Source organism: Formica exsecta, unplaced genomic scaffold (assembly GCF_003651465.1).
Source record: "Formica exsecta isolate Colony F162 unplaced genomic scaffold, ASM365146v1 scaffold465, whole genome shotgun sequence".
Classification (NCBI taxonomy): Eukaryota; Metazoa; Arthropoda; class Insecta; order Hymenoptera; family Formicidae; genus Formica; species Formica exsecta.
The window spans coordinates 1452257-1466750 of record NW_021851887.1 but is presented as its reverse complement, the minus strand read 5'-3'; the positions used below and the strand labels follow the sequence as shown (position 1 = coordinate 1466750).

The following is a 14494-nucleotide window of genomic DNA, read 5'->3' as shown; positions in this document are numbered from 1 at the left end:
TTATATTTTTATATAATTTTTATTCAAGCAGCATTCTCTTAATTTAAATTTTTGCATAAAAATTATTATTTTACAGAAGCTACTTCAATAGTATATTTTTACGCGAGAAAAAGTTTATTAACTAGAACATCTCTACGTATTCCACCGTATACATATAATACGATCATTAATTCGAATACAAAGGGCAAACACACAATTCAATTTTTTTCAACTATAGTTGTAACGTTACAATATGCAAGAAGAATGAATCACAGCTCAAATATATCTTTTATCTACGATTATATAGATTTTTGCGGTACTTCTTTGACGAAGTGTGACAACAATATATGACTGTATTATGGAACTCCCGATGTATACGTGGCTGCATATCACTGCAAAGATAGGAGTATTAGAAATCGAAATTTCCCGCTGGGTATAATTACGCTATTCTGTTGCTGTGCTAACTAACAGAAACTCTCTCGTGAACGACGGTTCCCGTTCCTTGATTATCCTGCCCACCTGTCACAGCGATTACTCGTAGATACATAATCCGATCGCCGTTTGCCGATGACAGGCGACGCCGTACAGAACGTATGCACGTGCAAGCTATGATTACACACGATGACCATGTTTATTCGCTGCTGTAACCGGCGCCTGACCATCCGAAGATCTGGAACCGCGATGTACGTGCATTTCATCCGTAATGGCAATATATACAAGTTCACGATTGCAATCACGATCTCTGATGCTGTCGAACGCTACGATGCGCAGCATATATCTCGTGCCTAAAAGCATCATCAAGCGCATCACGCAAAATTATAGATGTATTATAGAAAGCACATTAAATTTAACCAATGCACACGTGTTACAATTGAATATGCCAGATAGTTCTCCTCATGTCATATATAACATCCTTTTGAACGTATTATACACATAAAATCTTTCTTTATATATCTCAAATCTCTTTTTATTTTATAATATATAAATATAAATATTTTGTGAACAAATATATTCCAAATTTTATTTCAAATTTCCGAGACTTCTTAGAAAGAGAATTTATGCTGTACATAGATCTTTCTTTGAAAAAAGAGAGACTTTGATACATTTTATTAATTATAATTATGCTGTAATTTAATTTAATTAATTATGTGTAATTTAAAATCAATATTAAACTTTATATCGCACATGATGAATGCAACCGAAACGAAGTTTAGAAAATTACGACGGCAAATCTTGATACAATCGATAACAATCGGTGGAAACTAAATCACTTTTGTGCTTTCGACCACATATTATACCCACATATTATGCAATCAAGAACTTGCACGTGTATTAATGCACTTCTACAAACCCGATTATTGGCCCTTCAAGCTTTGACCAGTTTGCTGTTCTTCGCATAGACTTTCGATCTCTCATATAGACTTTCGCCTTGAAAGTCACGTCAGGGTTGCGTCGGGTTTTATCGACGTCACGCGGGTGATACCGCGTGTATCAATGGCCACGAATTGAAGGCGAAGTTCACGGTCTTATCAACGTCACGCATCACGCACGAAAAGCGACGGCAAGGGCGTTGGCGGGGGCGGCGGTTGAGCACAGTGACAGAGAAAGAAATCGAGGCGAGAAAAGATACGATCGTGGTTGCATGATGTATAAAGAAGCACCGGCATCGACGAGACTACGACACTTTTTGATTGCCCTCCGACAAAGGCGCAGCGGATCTGAAACGAGATGACTGGGCCAGCGCATTCGGGAGTGTTGGCGCTCGCTCTACTCTTTGGGATTTTCGCGCGGATTCAAGCCGAATATATTAATCGTGAGTAAATTCCGAGTATATTAATATATTTTTATCATATCATCATTGCTATGTTTCTGCAAGAATAATTTCGCTTCATGATAAAAAAAAAAAGAATATATCTGAATATGATTAATGTCTACATGAAAGTAATTTAAAAAATTTAATATTCTCAGAGAAAAAGAGAGAAAGAGAAAATTGTTTTTTTAATTATTTTCTTCAACTTCTAAAAGTATTTTTAATACGGTAAAAAACACGTGCTTTTACAGAAGCAAAGTAATGAATATAACATTACTTCTGTAATATTAAATAAAAAAAGTGTTAAATTCATTTTGAACTTCACAATTTATAAAAAAAAAACATTTTTAATAGCTTCTAACAATTTTTGATGTACATAACTAATACATTATTACTGGAGACCTAATTTCACGAAAAATTTATTTTTAATGAAATAATCATTTTAATAACGACTATTATTTTTTTAATCCTGTGTATTACATTTCTTATTTTCCAATTATACGAATATTACTTCTCGCTACCGCATGCAACTCGAAATATGATGCCGCATATTGTGTCTTATTACGCGCTGTAATAGTAATAACGAAATGTACATAAAGCATGTACTACCACACGCAAAAGGTACTTCCGCGCACTTATTTTCGTAGCTATCCGTGAAGTGGAAACCTAAGGCCTCTTTCGTGGTTCTCAAAGTTTAGGTAGTAAACTTACTTTATCAAACTACAACATCTATAGTAAATTCTGTATTAGTCAGCTCCCTCGAAACTCTGAGAAGCTCGCCAACTATTCCTGTTGCAATTAATTTTTCGAGAACTTGTTTACTACGTGGTGTATTATGCAACATACTTCATTTCGATATTATTCTAGGAAATTCGTGTAATTGTGTAATCTTAATTTCAAATACACCAGTTGTATTTCTTGTATCCATTACGTAGATATCAAAAATCTATCTTTAAATCAAAATGACTCTGTGATTTTCTAACGATTTTTTCAGATAATTATCTTTTAAAACTTAATAACTATTTTTTTTCTATTATTGTTTATTACAATTTAATCTTAACTTGCATGCCATTTAACGAATGTTGAGTTTTCGTAATCTGTCAAATTGGTACAAATTTGTACGATTCCATAATTCATATTTTTATTTGTAATCAATAATTAAACATACAATATCACATGCAATATGAAAAATATTAACTTGCAAAAAGAATAAATAGAAAAATCTTTGTGTCGAACAAAACTAACATACTAAAATACTATCAGGACTTTAAATACCTTTACTTTATTTTATAGAAAACAATATCAAGTACGAATCTATCGCAACAAATAAAACACGCGTATTAGAGCTAAATTGTAGAATCGTTTATTCAAACGTGATTCTATTTTTCATATTTTTATAACCGATTCAATCAATAATAAAATCATCAGATTACTTACAAGAGAAAGAAGCTGAGATGAGGCGGCAAGATGTCGCAGCAGGTCAATCTTTGACTTTAGCATGCACGTACCATTCGACGATTACATTCATATGTAAATGTCGATTTAGCTGTAAAAGGAAAAAAAAAGTATTATAATAAAGCTTAAATAGCGCCACAATGGTAGCTGGCACAAGTACATGGGAAACGAAATATAAATGCGTAAGCGGCTTGCGTGTTGCAAATCGACAATTCTCATTTCAAAAATCGGCTCAGGAAATATAGAAATGTATTTTCCGGCAATTGGAACAGCGGATGCATAATATTACGTGCATTTTATGAACTGGCTCGTTGCCGCCGTCTCTCGACGACAAGCTTAACCGCTACGACGACCGCTCCCGTGTTTCTCTGTAGGATGGCGTCCATTTAACCGAAGTGGAGGCACTAGACGGTGAGCGGAAGTCAATGGAGAATTCGGAATAGAAGCTTGCAGATTACGCTGCAACACCGGAAGTTAATAAACCGAATTTAGTGTTCGGCTTTAGTGTAGCAAACGTTCGCTCCGTTGCTGCTTTCCAACCAATACCCGGGAATAACGTAACGAGGGAGACTAAATAAGAGAATAAAAGGGGATGTAAAGCGGGAGAAACTGTATAATCAATTATGTATATCGGGGGATATGTACGGTTCGATGTTTCTAATATATTTTCAAGAAATATTTGTTGAATATAATGTTGATTATTTCGCGTGCACGCTTTAATCAAGTAATATTAGTAGTAGTAGATGTAGTAGTACAATAGGGGATGTTTGTTTCATATAATTAAGATTGAATTTTCCTCGGTTAATATATTGCGGTATCACTAATAATATAATATCAATTACATTGATAAATTATAGTTTGGTCAAACAAAGTGTGAAACTCTCTCTCTCTCACTATTTATCTTTAATTAATAAGATAACATCCGAGGAAATATTTTGCAATGTTACGCTTTTATTAGAGTTTAAATATTTGATACATCAGACGACAATTAAGCGGCTAAACACTAGTATATATGCCAAGAATGCTACATCTATTGATCTACTATGGTTAATAGAACTTGTTTATCTTATTCATACAATATTTTAATTGGCTGTAGATACATTATATATCTTTTATTACTTATTTATATAAATCGTATATTTTGATAAATTTTAAATTTAGTTTGATTTCCCATGCATTCTATCGTGACAAAGTAAATACTTTCAGACTATTAGAGAAAAAATTTTATATGTTCGTATGGATCAGAATTACTAACAAGCAGATAAATTTTAAAAATAATTCCTTTAACGATACTTCCTTTTAAAGATAATCTTTTATATATGAAATATATTTTTCAATATAGTTTTGGCATCAGTTATAACATGTCTTTTAATATCGATGAAATTTCCACTTATTCAAACAGATAGATACAAGAACGGGTAAATATTTCATTCCGCGCGTCAGAATTCATCGGCCAACCGGCCGAACGATCGGAATAAAATGCATGCGCTTGGAAAAAATGATTGAATTAACGAGCCGCAAAAAACTGTCTCCCATGTTGATTTACGTCCTAAAAAGCCCTCGTGCCAGGGACAGCACGTTGATAGATTATTTGAATAACACGTCCTGGTGCATAATGTAGATTGTATAGAGTGTCATTATCTCGTTTACAATTCACTCTTTGATGCGAAATATCAGACAGAGTGTCGACTGGGTGAATTTAATAAAGCTAATTATTTGTTTTACCGGCAATAAAACGGTCATTTCCATCAAATATTTAAGCACTATATTATGTGAAAGCGAAGCAACGTGGTTTATTCATCACATCGACAGCTGCCTACCAACTATTCCTTCACTGAACAATTACACTGATCGTTATGGGCATTAATTTTACGCTTCGTGACTGAGTAATCAACCGCGAGGTTATGAGGCAGGGGAGGGGAGTGGTACAACATTTAAAATAATTAATCTTTCATATTGTCGCTTACTGAATAAAATTTTGATAATTATTATCACTCGACAGATCGTAATCAGCATCTGGCGCCCATTAAACAAATTATATTATTGTTTGAAATTCTATGCCCGGAATTCCGCGCGTGTTATTTATTTACGCAAATATATATCCTGAATATTATTAAAATATTTTCCCGAAAATTCAGAAACGGATGACTCGTTTTGTAAATCCAACGATTTATAAATAAAAGATAATCAGTATTACATGGAAAAATATTCCTCACATGAACTATTCGACTCGCGGGTCGCTACCGTTATTTCGTTCGATAAACAAATTATGTTACCGTGTGTATTACGTTACTGTTACTTCGCCTGTTACGATCGCTTGCATATACGGCCGTTATATAAACGTATTGAAAATCGAAAAAAAAATGGAATTTACCATAAAAAGAAATAATGGTACTTTTTATGGCAATGCGCAACTCACAATGAGCTTGAAACTGAGGAAATAAACTTGCTTAAACAATAAGTGCGGGTAGTTGAAGAATTATTTGAAAAGAGTCAGTCGCGTTTTCGGAATATTGAGACCCGCTCTTACGTAGGCGAAAGGTAGGTGCGTACAGAATAGAAGAATAGATGTGAATAGTCTTACTGAAGGCCGAAAGTTGGCAAGTACACGACCTTGGCGTAGCTCAGTAATTCTCCATACTTTGCAAGCGATTGTTTCAATGTCAAAATCGTGACGAACGGTATCAGGAAGGTTTTTAACCCGCACGAGGTCAGAAGGCTCCGTAAACTTTTAATATCAGTAAATCTACGACTTATCGAATAGAAAAAGATTGGAATATTTATTACTCGTGTGTTTCAGTGATATCAATATAAAAATTATGGAGAGTCTCTAGCATATGTGCAAAATTTATTTAATTTTTCTGAAAAGATTTACAATTGTCTCAAGTTTTTATTTTGTTTCCTATTTTTCTGTTCTATAAATTGCCGAATATCGTGAAAATAATAAATTTTGGATATTACATATGTTTATCAGTAAACTTGTATGTTATGAGTATAGAAAAAATATCAAATTTATTGGATAGATATCGAATTATTAGTGAAATATAATTACGTTGTTTTTAATTCGGAATAGTAAAATTAGAAAACTTTGCTTGTAATACATTTAACAATGTTACATGCATTACGGTGCAAATTTTGGATTTCTAACAATTCAAATTGACACAAAGAAAAACTTGATATAATTAGAGAATAGTCTTCAAATATAGTAACTTTCATCTCGATTAATTTTTCTGATGAGATGTTAAGCATGAAATTGTTTCGACAGATGTCCATGTTTGCCTCCAGATTTATCTTATCTTTGACAGAGAATTAATATCGAGTAGAATTTAATCTTATTCGTATCTAAGATATATAAGAGAGATAGAAGAAGAATATTACAAACACAAAGTCGTTAGGAGAGAGATTTGTGAAATTAAGAAAAATAGTATACCATTCAAATTTTCCTCTATCAATCATCCCTATTAGTTATAAAAGCGATCAACCAACATGGCAATGTTTCTCGCGCATAGAAACCAGATTGCCAATAAAATATAAGCGCACTGTGACTTTGGCTGCCAAGATACCGCCGGATTTACAGCCACGGTCAGATTTTCCCGAAAACACGCGAAAAGAGAGAGGTCTTTTTTCGACGCTCCCTGAGCACAATTCGCTCCGGCCAGAAAGGATAAACGGGGCGGCTCCGCGTTCAACCCGGCCACCAAACCGAGGCATCGGCTCGTATTATCATGATCGCGTCCCCGGACTGGTTTTGACATATCTATTACGCGTTTCGGAATAGAGGCGACTTCGAATTCTATGCCACCCGCTTCGCCCTCTCTCCATCCTGGCCGCTTCGACGTCCTTTCCTCGTCCGTTGTGGAAGAGCGACGGGGATGGGAAACGCGGTGGTGCCGGCGTAGAGGTCCAATTAATCAGTCGGGGCGTGAAACGAGAGGGGAGAGGGTTGATTCGGAGGGGAGGGTGGTTTAAGAGGGAGAAGGGCAGGAGAGAAGAGGGAATCGGGGACGCAGAGCAGGGGCGTCGCAGGGATTGTAGTGACAGATCCACCGTATCTGTCCCTATCTGCTCGGGGCATTAAATTCGCGCGACGCCAACGCCGTACCGCCACCAGAGAGGATTCATTTGAATCGGTTAACATTCCGGTAACGCAGATTCGGGTTTCAATTAAACGCAACGCCGTTAACAGACGCCGTCGCACCGCATCGAGATTTTAAGAACGTAATTTTACTGATTTCTACAAGTTCATTCAAAAAAAATGAGAAGAGATTAGTAATACATTATTATCAAAAGGATGCTTCTCGTCGAATATACTTCAAATACTAATCGAGCCAATTGTTTGTTTCCTTTGCAAGAATACGATTGAATCGGTTATAGATGTACAAATCTCTCAATTTTTCCATCAGCAAATCAGAGATATTTTTTGGGGGAAAGTATTTTTTATGGAAACATATTTGTATATATATATATATATATATAAGAGATATATATATATATATATATAGCAGTTATTAAAACTAATTTATAACTAATAATAATCCAAAAATTGCATTGAATTTTATATATAACAATTCGTATGAGGCAAAAATTTTATGATAAACGCTATAATAAAGACTTCTACGTTCCTTCTACAATGGCCGAGTCAATTACGATTTGGAGTAATTGATACAAATTAATTGTGCATACTAATTAATTGGTGCATACGAATTAATAATGATAACAATTTATGATTATTGCCCGCGGTAATGATAACAGTTCATAATCGTCGATTGCAACCGAATTTATTTTCATTGCATTTTGACTGCATCTATCGCATTAATCGTAATATTCATTTACATCTTAAAATGAAATAGTTATATTTTTTCTTTTTAATAGATATTAAATGTGTATTTACTTAGTTGATGTTTCTTTGAATTTCTTTAATCTTAATATATTGATGCAGCTTTCCTTATTCTACAATTTTTAATGAAATATTTTGATGACAACAACAAATCAGGTGTAAGCAAAACGGATTGAAAAACAAATTAGATATACCTTCCATGAAATTTCATCATCAAGTTAATTTACTATCAGCAAATTTTACGCCATTAAAATCTATTATACCCATCCTTAAAATTGATCACAATGTCATTTAATCGTCTATCAAGATTTCTATTATACGCGGAAGTCGCTCTATCCATTGAGGCCATATCACGAACATTAATCATTGAATGCTAGAAACAATCAATAAGCTGTCAATATGTTCTCATCAACAAGAGTACAAATGGTAACTCCGTACGGTTTGGAATAATCAAAACATAATGTGACGATATTATCAGCATCCAATAGCAAATGCGATTCCACTAGTTTTCGAAATTTCTCTCATAAACCTACAGACAGTTTATCCTCGTCGGTAAGATATAGAATAAAAAAAATAAAGTATAAAATAATAAAGAAACTACGCGTAAGATAGTAGCCATGAAATATAGAATCTTTTTCATACATTTGTAATAGAAGAATTCGTGGATGGCAGTAAACTCTTGGGCACGATTACGATAACTGTGGCCCCTATTTGAAAGGTCGTTTCTGAAGACATTTTTGACGAGGAACACGGGAAAAATAGTAAAAAAAATTTCCGACCAATAGTTTTCGAGATATATCACTTTAAAGTATTGGACATGATAATAAAACTTTATAAAAACGGACCCAACGATGTTGATCTTGATATATGTTGTCAAGATCATGATCCTGATCAACATCGTTGGGTCCGTTTTTATAAAGTTTTATTATCATGTCCAATACTTTAAAGTGATATATCTCGAAAACTATTGGTCGGAAATTTTTTTTACTATTTTCCCCGTGTTCCTCGTCAAAAATGTCTTCAGAAACGACCTTTCAAATAGGGGGCCACAGTTATCGTAATCACCCCAACTCTTGCATAAAAATATACAAAAGATGAAAGTACAGATATTATTATGAGGAGGATTCTTAATCTTGTAAAAATTTATAATAAGATAATTTTTATAATAAGTTAGAAAGAGAGCGACACCCACTGACAAGATAAAACATTAAAAGTATCATCATCCAATTTGGCGACTCTCTGGACACTTTCAATGTGTCGATACTCATCTTTGTCTCGTTCGCGCAATAAAAAGAAAAAGAAATCAACACCTAAGATCATGTCGCTATCGATCGATGCGACATTGATAGCTTTATATATCGCGCCAGACCTTGCAACGAGATCGCCGAGGCAATTAATCGTTATCAAGCATTAACGAGGAAATCCGTATTTGATACTAGTGGCAGATGTTCCATGCGGTATAAGCGGGATACGAGAGGCCAGAATTGTCGGAGGTCAAAATGCAGCGCAAGGTGAATTTCCTTGGCTCGTGAGCATAACCAGAAAGGGTGGACATTTTTGTGGGGGTGCCATCCTGAATTCCAGATTTATACTCAGTGCCGCGCATTGTCTCTGTTCGTAAGTAATATATGTTATATTAGATTAAAGTTATATATGCAAAAATAGAGTGAATAGTAAAAAAAGAAAAAGTGTGTTTGTGTATGATATAAGTATAAAATACAAAATATCATGTTCTTAATTTTGCTTATAATTTCGCAACAAATTCTTAAAAGAGGCATCTCTTCATTAATAGAGTACATAGACTATAAAGACTAAGTCCTTTACAAAGTAAGCTTTAATTTCAACGGTCGATCGGAAACTTACAATTTCTTGACAACTTTTAATGGGATACGCGCATATTAAATCTCGTTAAATCCGAATCTTGTTAAATCCACTAAAGATTGTGATATCTAATTATTATCTCAGAGATTATTTATGTATAAAGTGTTCCATCTGACTTCATCAAAAATATTTTACTACATTTCGGTTTTACTCCAAATTTTGTGACTTTAATAGTATTTTTATTAGAGTTTTAGTCGAGTAGTGTTTGAGACGTTTAAGTGTTTGACATGTTAGAGAAAATTTATATCAGATACCTATTAAAGAAAAATTAATTCCAAAATTTAAAATAATTCTCGTTGTAATAATTATAAAGATTTTTTTTGTAATTATTATAATAATTATGAATATGTTTCAAATATTGTTAATTATATCTACATATCGAATACTGTCAATGATTATTCAAATCTATTATTATTGTGAGATTTATTCGACTTTATTTTACTCGCAATGTTAACGATCAATCTTTTCAAAAATTCACAATTGTCCACGGAAAAAACATGCACGAAAAAACATTTTGCGAACAGAAAAGAATTTAAAATGCATATACAAAAATTATGGTCAACATAAATGTCACTGTAAAATTTAAGCGACATCGCAGAAGCGTTCCTCTGTTATACATATAGCAGATAGAGATGCAACTGTGCGCATCCGCATACGATTTTTATCATGTTAGTATATCAAGCGTAAAGTTTAAATAAAAACAAACAAATCTTTCACAGCAAGCAATGTTTTCATAATTTTTTTTTTTAGGACGTATTGCTACTAATTAATCAATAAGTACAAATTGTTCCTAATAAAATACATACAATAACGGTGAAAAGAGAGAGAGAGAGAGAGGGAGAGAGACAGACAGACAGACAGACAGACAGAGAAAAACAGATAAATAAACAGAGACTGAGAAGTACATAAACATACGTACATAGACACGATAAAAATATTATAAATCTTATTTCAATATGAGATTATCAAATAACCGATTAAATATAATCATCCGAATTTAAGATTAGCATTGAAAAAAAAATATTTCAAAATAATCTCTAGCGTAAAATAAATAATGATAATAAATGAGAATATCGAAATTAAATTCTACAAGATTAATTTTATATTTAGCATGTGTATATAAATGGAACAATAACTATCCTGTTTTCACACATACATATATGTTATAATATATTTTTCCAACTATAATGAAATTAAATATTCTATTTTCTATATGTATCATGTTATCAGCAAAACAATTATTGTGTATCATTGAAAATCTTACGACACCTATCTTTGGACAACGCTTTGCCAAAGCGAACAAATGCAATAATAAGTACAAATGATTATGCCGGGCATTAAACGGATAACAATCACTATTACTGCGTAGCAGATGAGTTTACTACGCAGCCGTGGTGATATATGCGGGACACCTTTCGTGTAGATATAATTAAACGGGCGAGAGCAGACCTATAGCTGGGTGGTGAGCAACAAAACGTGCAGATATTGCGTATCCCTTTCGGTTACTGGACAGATTACAGAGGAACGGGATGGAGAGGGCGAGATATAGAGGCCGTTCGGGGGTAGCGAGAGACCGTAGAGAGAATTCAGCGCCGAGCTTTGGCGTTGTAAACCATGATTGCGTGTAGATTACAGACCACTCAGTAATTGCTAGCAGCCATGCAAAACGCACGGAAAATGCTGGAATAAGACGCGAGGCAAGGGAGTATGAAAATGAAGGCGACTGTCTATTTATGTCACATTTTATTTAACCCTTCTCTCCTTTGCCTTCTAGCTTTCTCTTTTTTTTTCTCCGCTTTCCTTCTGTAACTCTTATACAAAAACAAGACGATTTTTGACGTGCGTCGATAATACCTAACACTCACTGCGTTAAATTTATGGTGATTAGATTCTTGATGATTTTTCGTTATCGTCTCTATCGTGAAAGAAAGATTACAGAATAAAATTCGTTATGATTTGCTTTTTAATCTTTTTACACATTTCAGTAATACAGCGATGAATAATAAGTTTGCTACATATAATTTAAAATTCTTTTAATATAAATAAATATATTAAAATATAATTATCTTTGTCGCAAAACTTAAATCTTCGAATGGTTTTGTCAACTGTCAAAAACTGATTATATAAATTATCACAAAAATATGCAGACATGCAGAAAGATATGAGTATATTTATATCTGAAAGTGAATATTTTCTACTAAATCCGAAAAAATTTTTGACATGATCCAAAATAGTGCGTACAACTCCGATCAAACTAGCTGTACGCATACAAAATAGAATTCATTGGATTAGTGAATAACCTGAACAAATTATCACGCGTTGTTCTATCAAACTGATGGCGCGGCGACCAATTATTATTAATACAATGCCCGCTATGAATAATATGGTTGATTAATCGTCATGCGAGCAAGTATGAATTATACCCGTATGGTGATACAAGAACTGGCAGCCTAGCGACGCAGAGCCGATATTTCTCGTTCGACGATATCGCACGGTAAATTAATGTTCAACAGTACCTTATTGCTAACGTCATTCTCCGTGCAACGTTGCGTAATTCACGGCTGCGTCCCAATGCCGATATAGCGGTGCCAGAAGAGCCGCACGATATTTAACGAGCCGGACCGAAATTAATTCCAATCGATTTACCCATTCAGCATTCAATTAATTTTTAACGAGGCCACCAGTATGTAGAAAAAATAGATCCGCTGTCGCACTCCCGGATAGCAAACATTGTTCTTGTACAATAAAAGAAGAACGAACATGTGCAATTTAATTGCGACAGTGTACGCTGAAAAATTAAGCCTCGTTTAAATTTATTTTAATAAATGAAAAAGCGACGTCACACACAATTCTACTTTTTCATTACTTATCTTTTGTGAATAAATGGAAAACAAGAACGTAAAAATATGAAGACTGAAAAAATAAGTTTAAATTAGATGCGTATATGTATATGTATTATACTAGGATTAAGTTTAATCTCATTATATATACTGATTTGAGATTAAAGCAAACTAATTTCATACACCTCTATATTTAGACATTATGAAATATTTAATAGTTAATTAGCACGTATTAATATCTCATTTGTTGTCAATCGGATTGTATTTCGCATTTGGATTTGCGTGTGTTTCACTCATCATTATATAGGTAAATTTTATATAAAGATGTAGAAAATCACAAGAAACAAAATGCAATTCGGTTTGCAACAAATAACATACTAATACACATGTTATTGATAATCACGAGATATTATCAAGAGACAATATACATATATATATATATATATATTGCGTGGATATAAAATAACTTCTAGAAACAATTTTACTAAAAAAAATGTACATAAAAAATACATGGTGTATAAAAGTTTTCGAATATGCCGGTTTGTCATTAGTAATGACAAACCGGCATAACAGTAATGACTGTCATCACTGTCATGCATATACTTGAATCGAGATACAACCGCATCTTTTAATAATAATGCGTATATTGATCGTAATCTCTATGCCAATTTTGCAATATATTCGAAATTGATTTTTGGTTAACAAAATATCGGTCTATTTAAAGTAAACATTTACGTCAACGCTGGTTTGCCTAAACAAATCACATTGCTGCAATCGTTATGTTCTTCAATGCAATGCCTGTGAGCGGTCGCGCATTTTAATTGGAAGGGCGCAGCGTCAAGAAGAGAAGGGGATGCATTGAAAGTAAACCGTATAATCCGCGAGCCGCGAGACAATAGCGGAGACTCGACGACGATGGAAAGGTCCATTAAAGCGGCTTTGTAAGGAGCGGCGGCGAAACAGGGCCTGGAAACTTAGAAAACGCTCCGCGATAAACTCCTGAGGAAGAGAAGGTAAGGGAGGAAGGGGTTGCTTGACGAAAGTGGAACGGTAGGGGGGCGTTCGTGAAACATAGTGAAGGAACACCGGGCGGAGAAGGGAGAAGGGGCAGGTACAACGAATAGTTCTGATGGAGGGGGTGTCGTAATTTTGTTAATTATTCAGAGGCACCGTAGACCGATTAATTAACTGAAGCCACTCCGGCCGGGTCAGGTATTCAAGAGAGCTTTGCAAACGCGGACGCGTCGTTCGAGCGGCACAAAAATCCCGGTTAAATAATTACCGACGTTCCAGGAAAAGAAACTGCGAAAGGGAGTCGGAATTCGTTGGAGCAATTGAGGGGGTCATGAACGGGTGCAAGTGGTAGCGAAATAACTTTTTGTGCTTCCAAAATGCATACACGCGATTTGGAATTATTGCAAATTAAATAAATAACAAAGCGATAAAAACGTTGTTGCGTTTTTGATTTGCTTTAAGATTCAAGTATCAATATTCATACTGTTTTGTTTCTCATTTGTTATTTTTATCATGTGAACATGCGGGTGGCAAATCGAATGTTTCGAGGTTTTACGAACGAAAGACGTCATCTCGAATTTTTTGGTCAAATTTTTATACGCTGCTATCATAGTTACTCATGCATTTTCATCTTCGTAATTTTTCCCAAGTGATAATTGCGAGAAATTAGCAATGATT

At 34.2% G+C, this 14494-nt stretch overlaps 1 protein-coding gene and 1 long non-coding RNA gene across 2 annotated transcripts in view; one reads left to right on the top strand and one right to left on the bottom strand.

The window, feature by feature from the left end:
* Window positions 1–328: 328 nt before the first annotated feature.
* Window positions 329–14494, bottom strand: part of LOC115241077 — an 86137-nt gene continuing 71971 nt past the window's right edge. Inside the window, exons 2-4 of the long non-coding RNA XR_003884859.1 lie at window positions 3227–3335; window positions 449–764; window positions 329–371 (exon numbers count right to left, since the gene is read on the bottom strand). This is a non-coding gene — a long non-coding RNA (uncharacterized LOC115241077). The remainder of the gene's footprint in view (window positions 372–448; window positions 765–3226; window positions 3336–14494) is intronic.
* The window catches only part of LOC115241074 (transmembrane protease serine 9-like), an 18960-nt gene continuing 5223 nt past the window's right edge, over window positions 758–14494 (top strand). Inside the window, exons 1-2 of the mRNA XM_029816626.1 lie at window positions 758–1792; window positions 9521–9698. Coding sequence (XP_029672486.1) covers window positions 1708–1792; window positions 9521–9698 — 263 coding nt within the window. The 5' untranslated portion in view covers window positions 758–1707. The remainder of the gene's footprint in view (window positions 1793–9520; window positions 9699–14494) is intronic.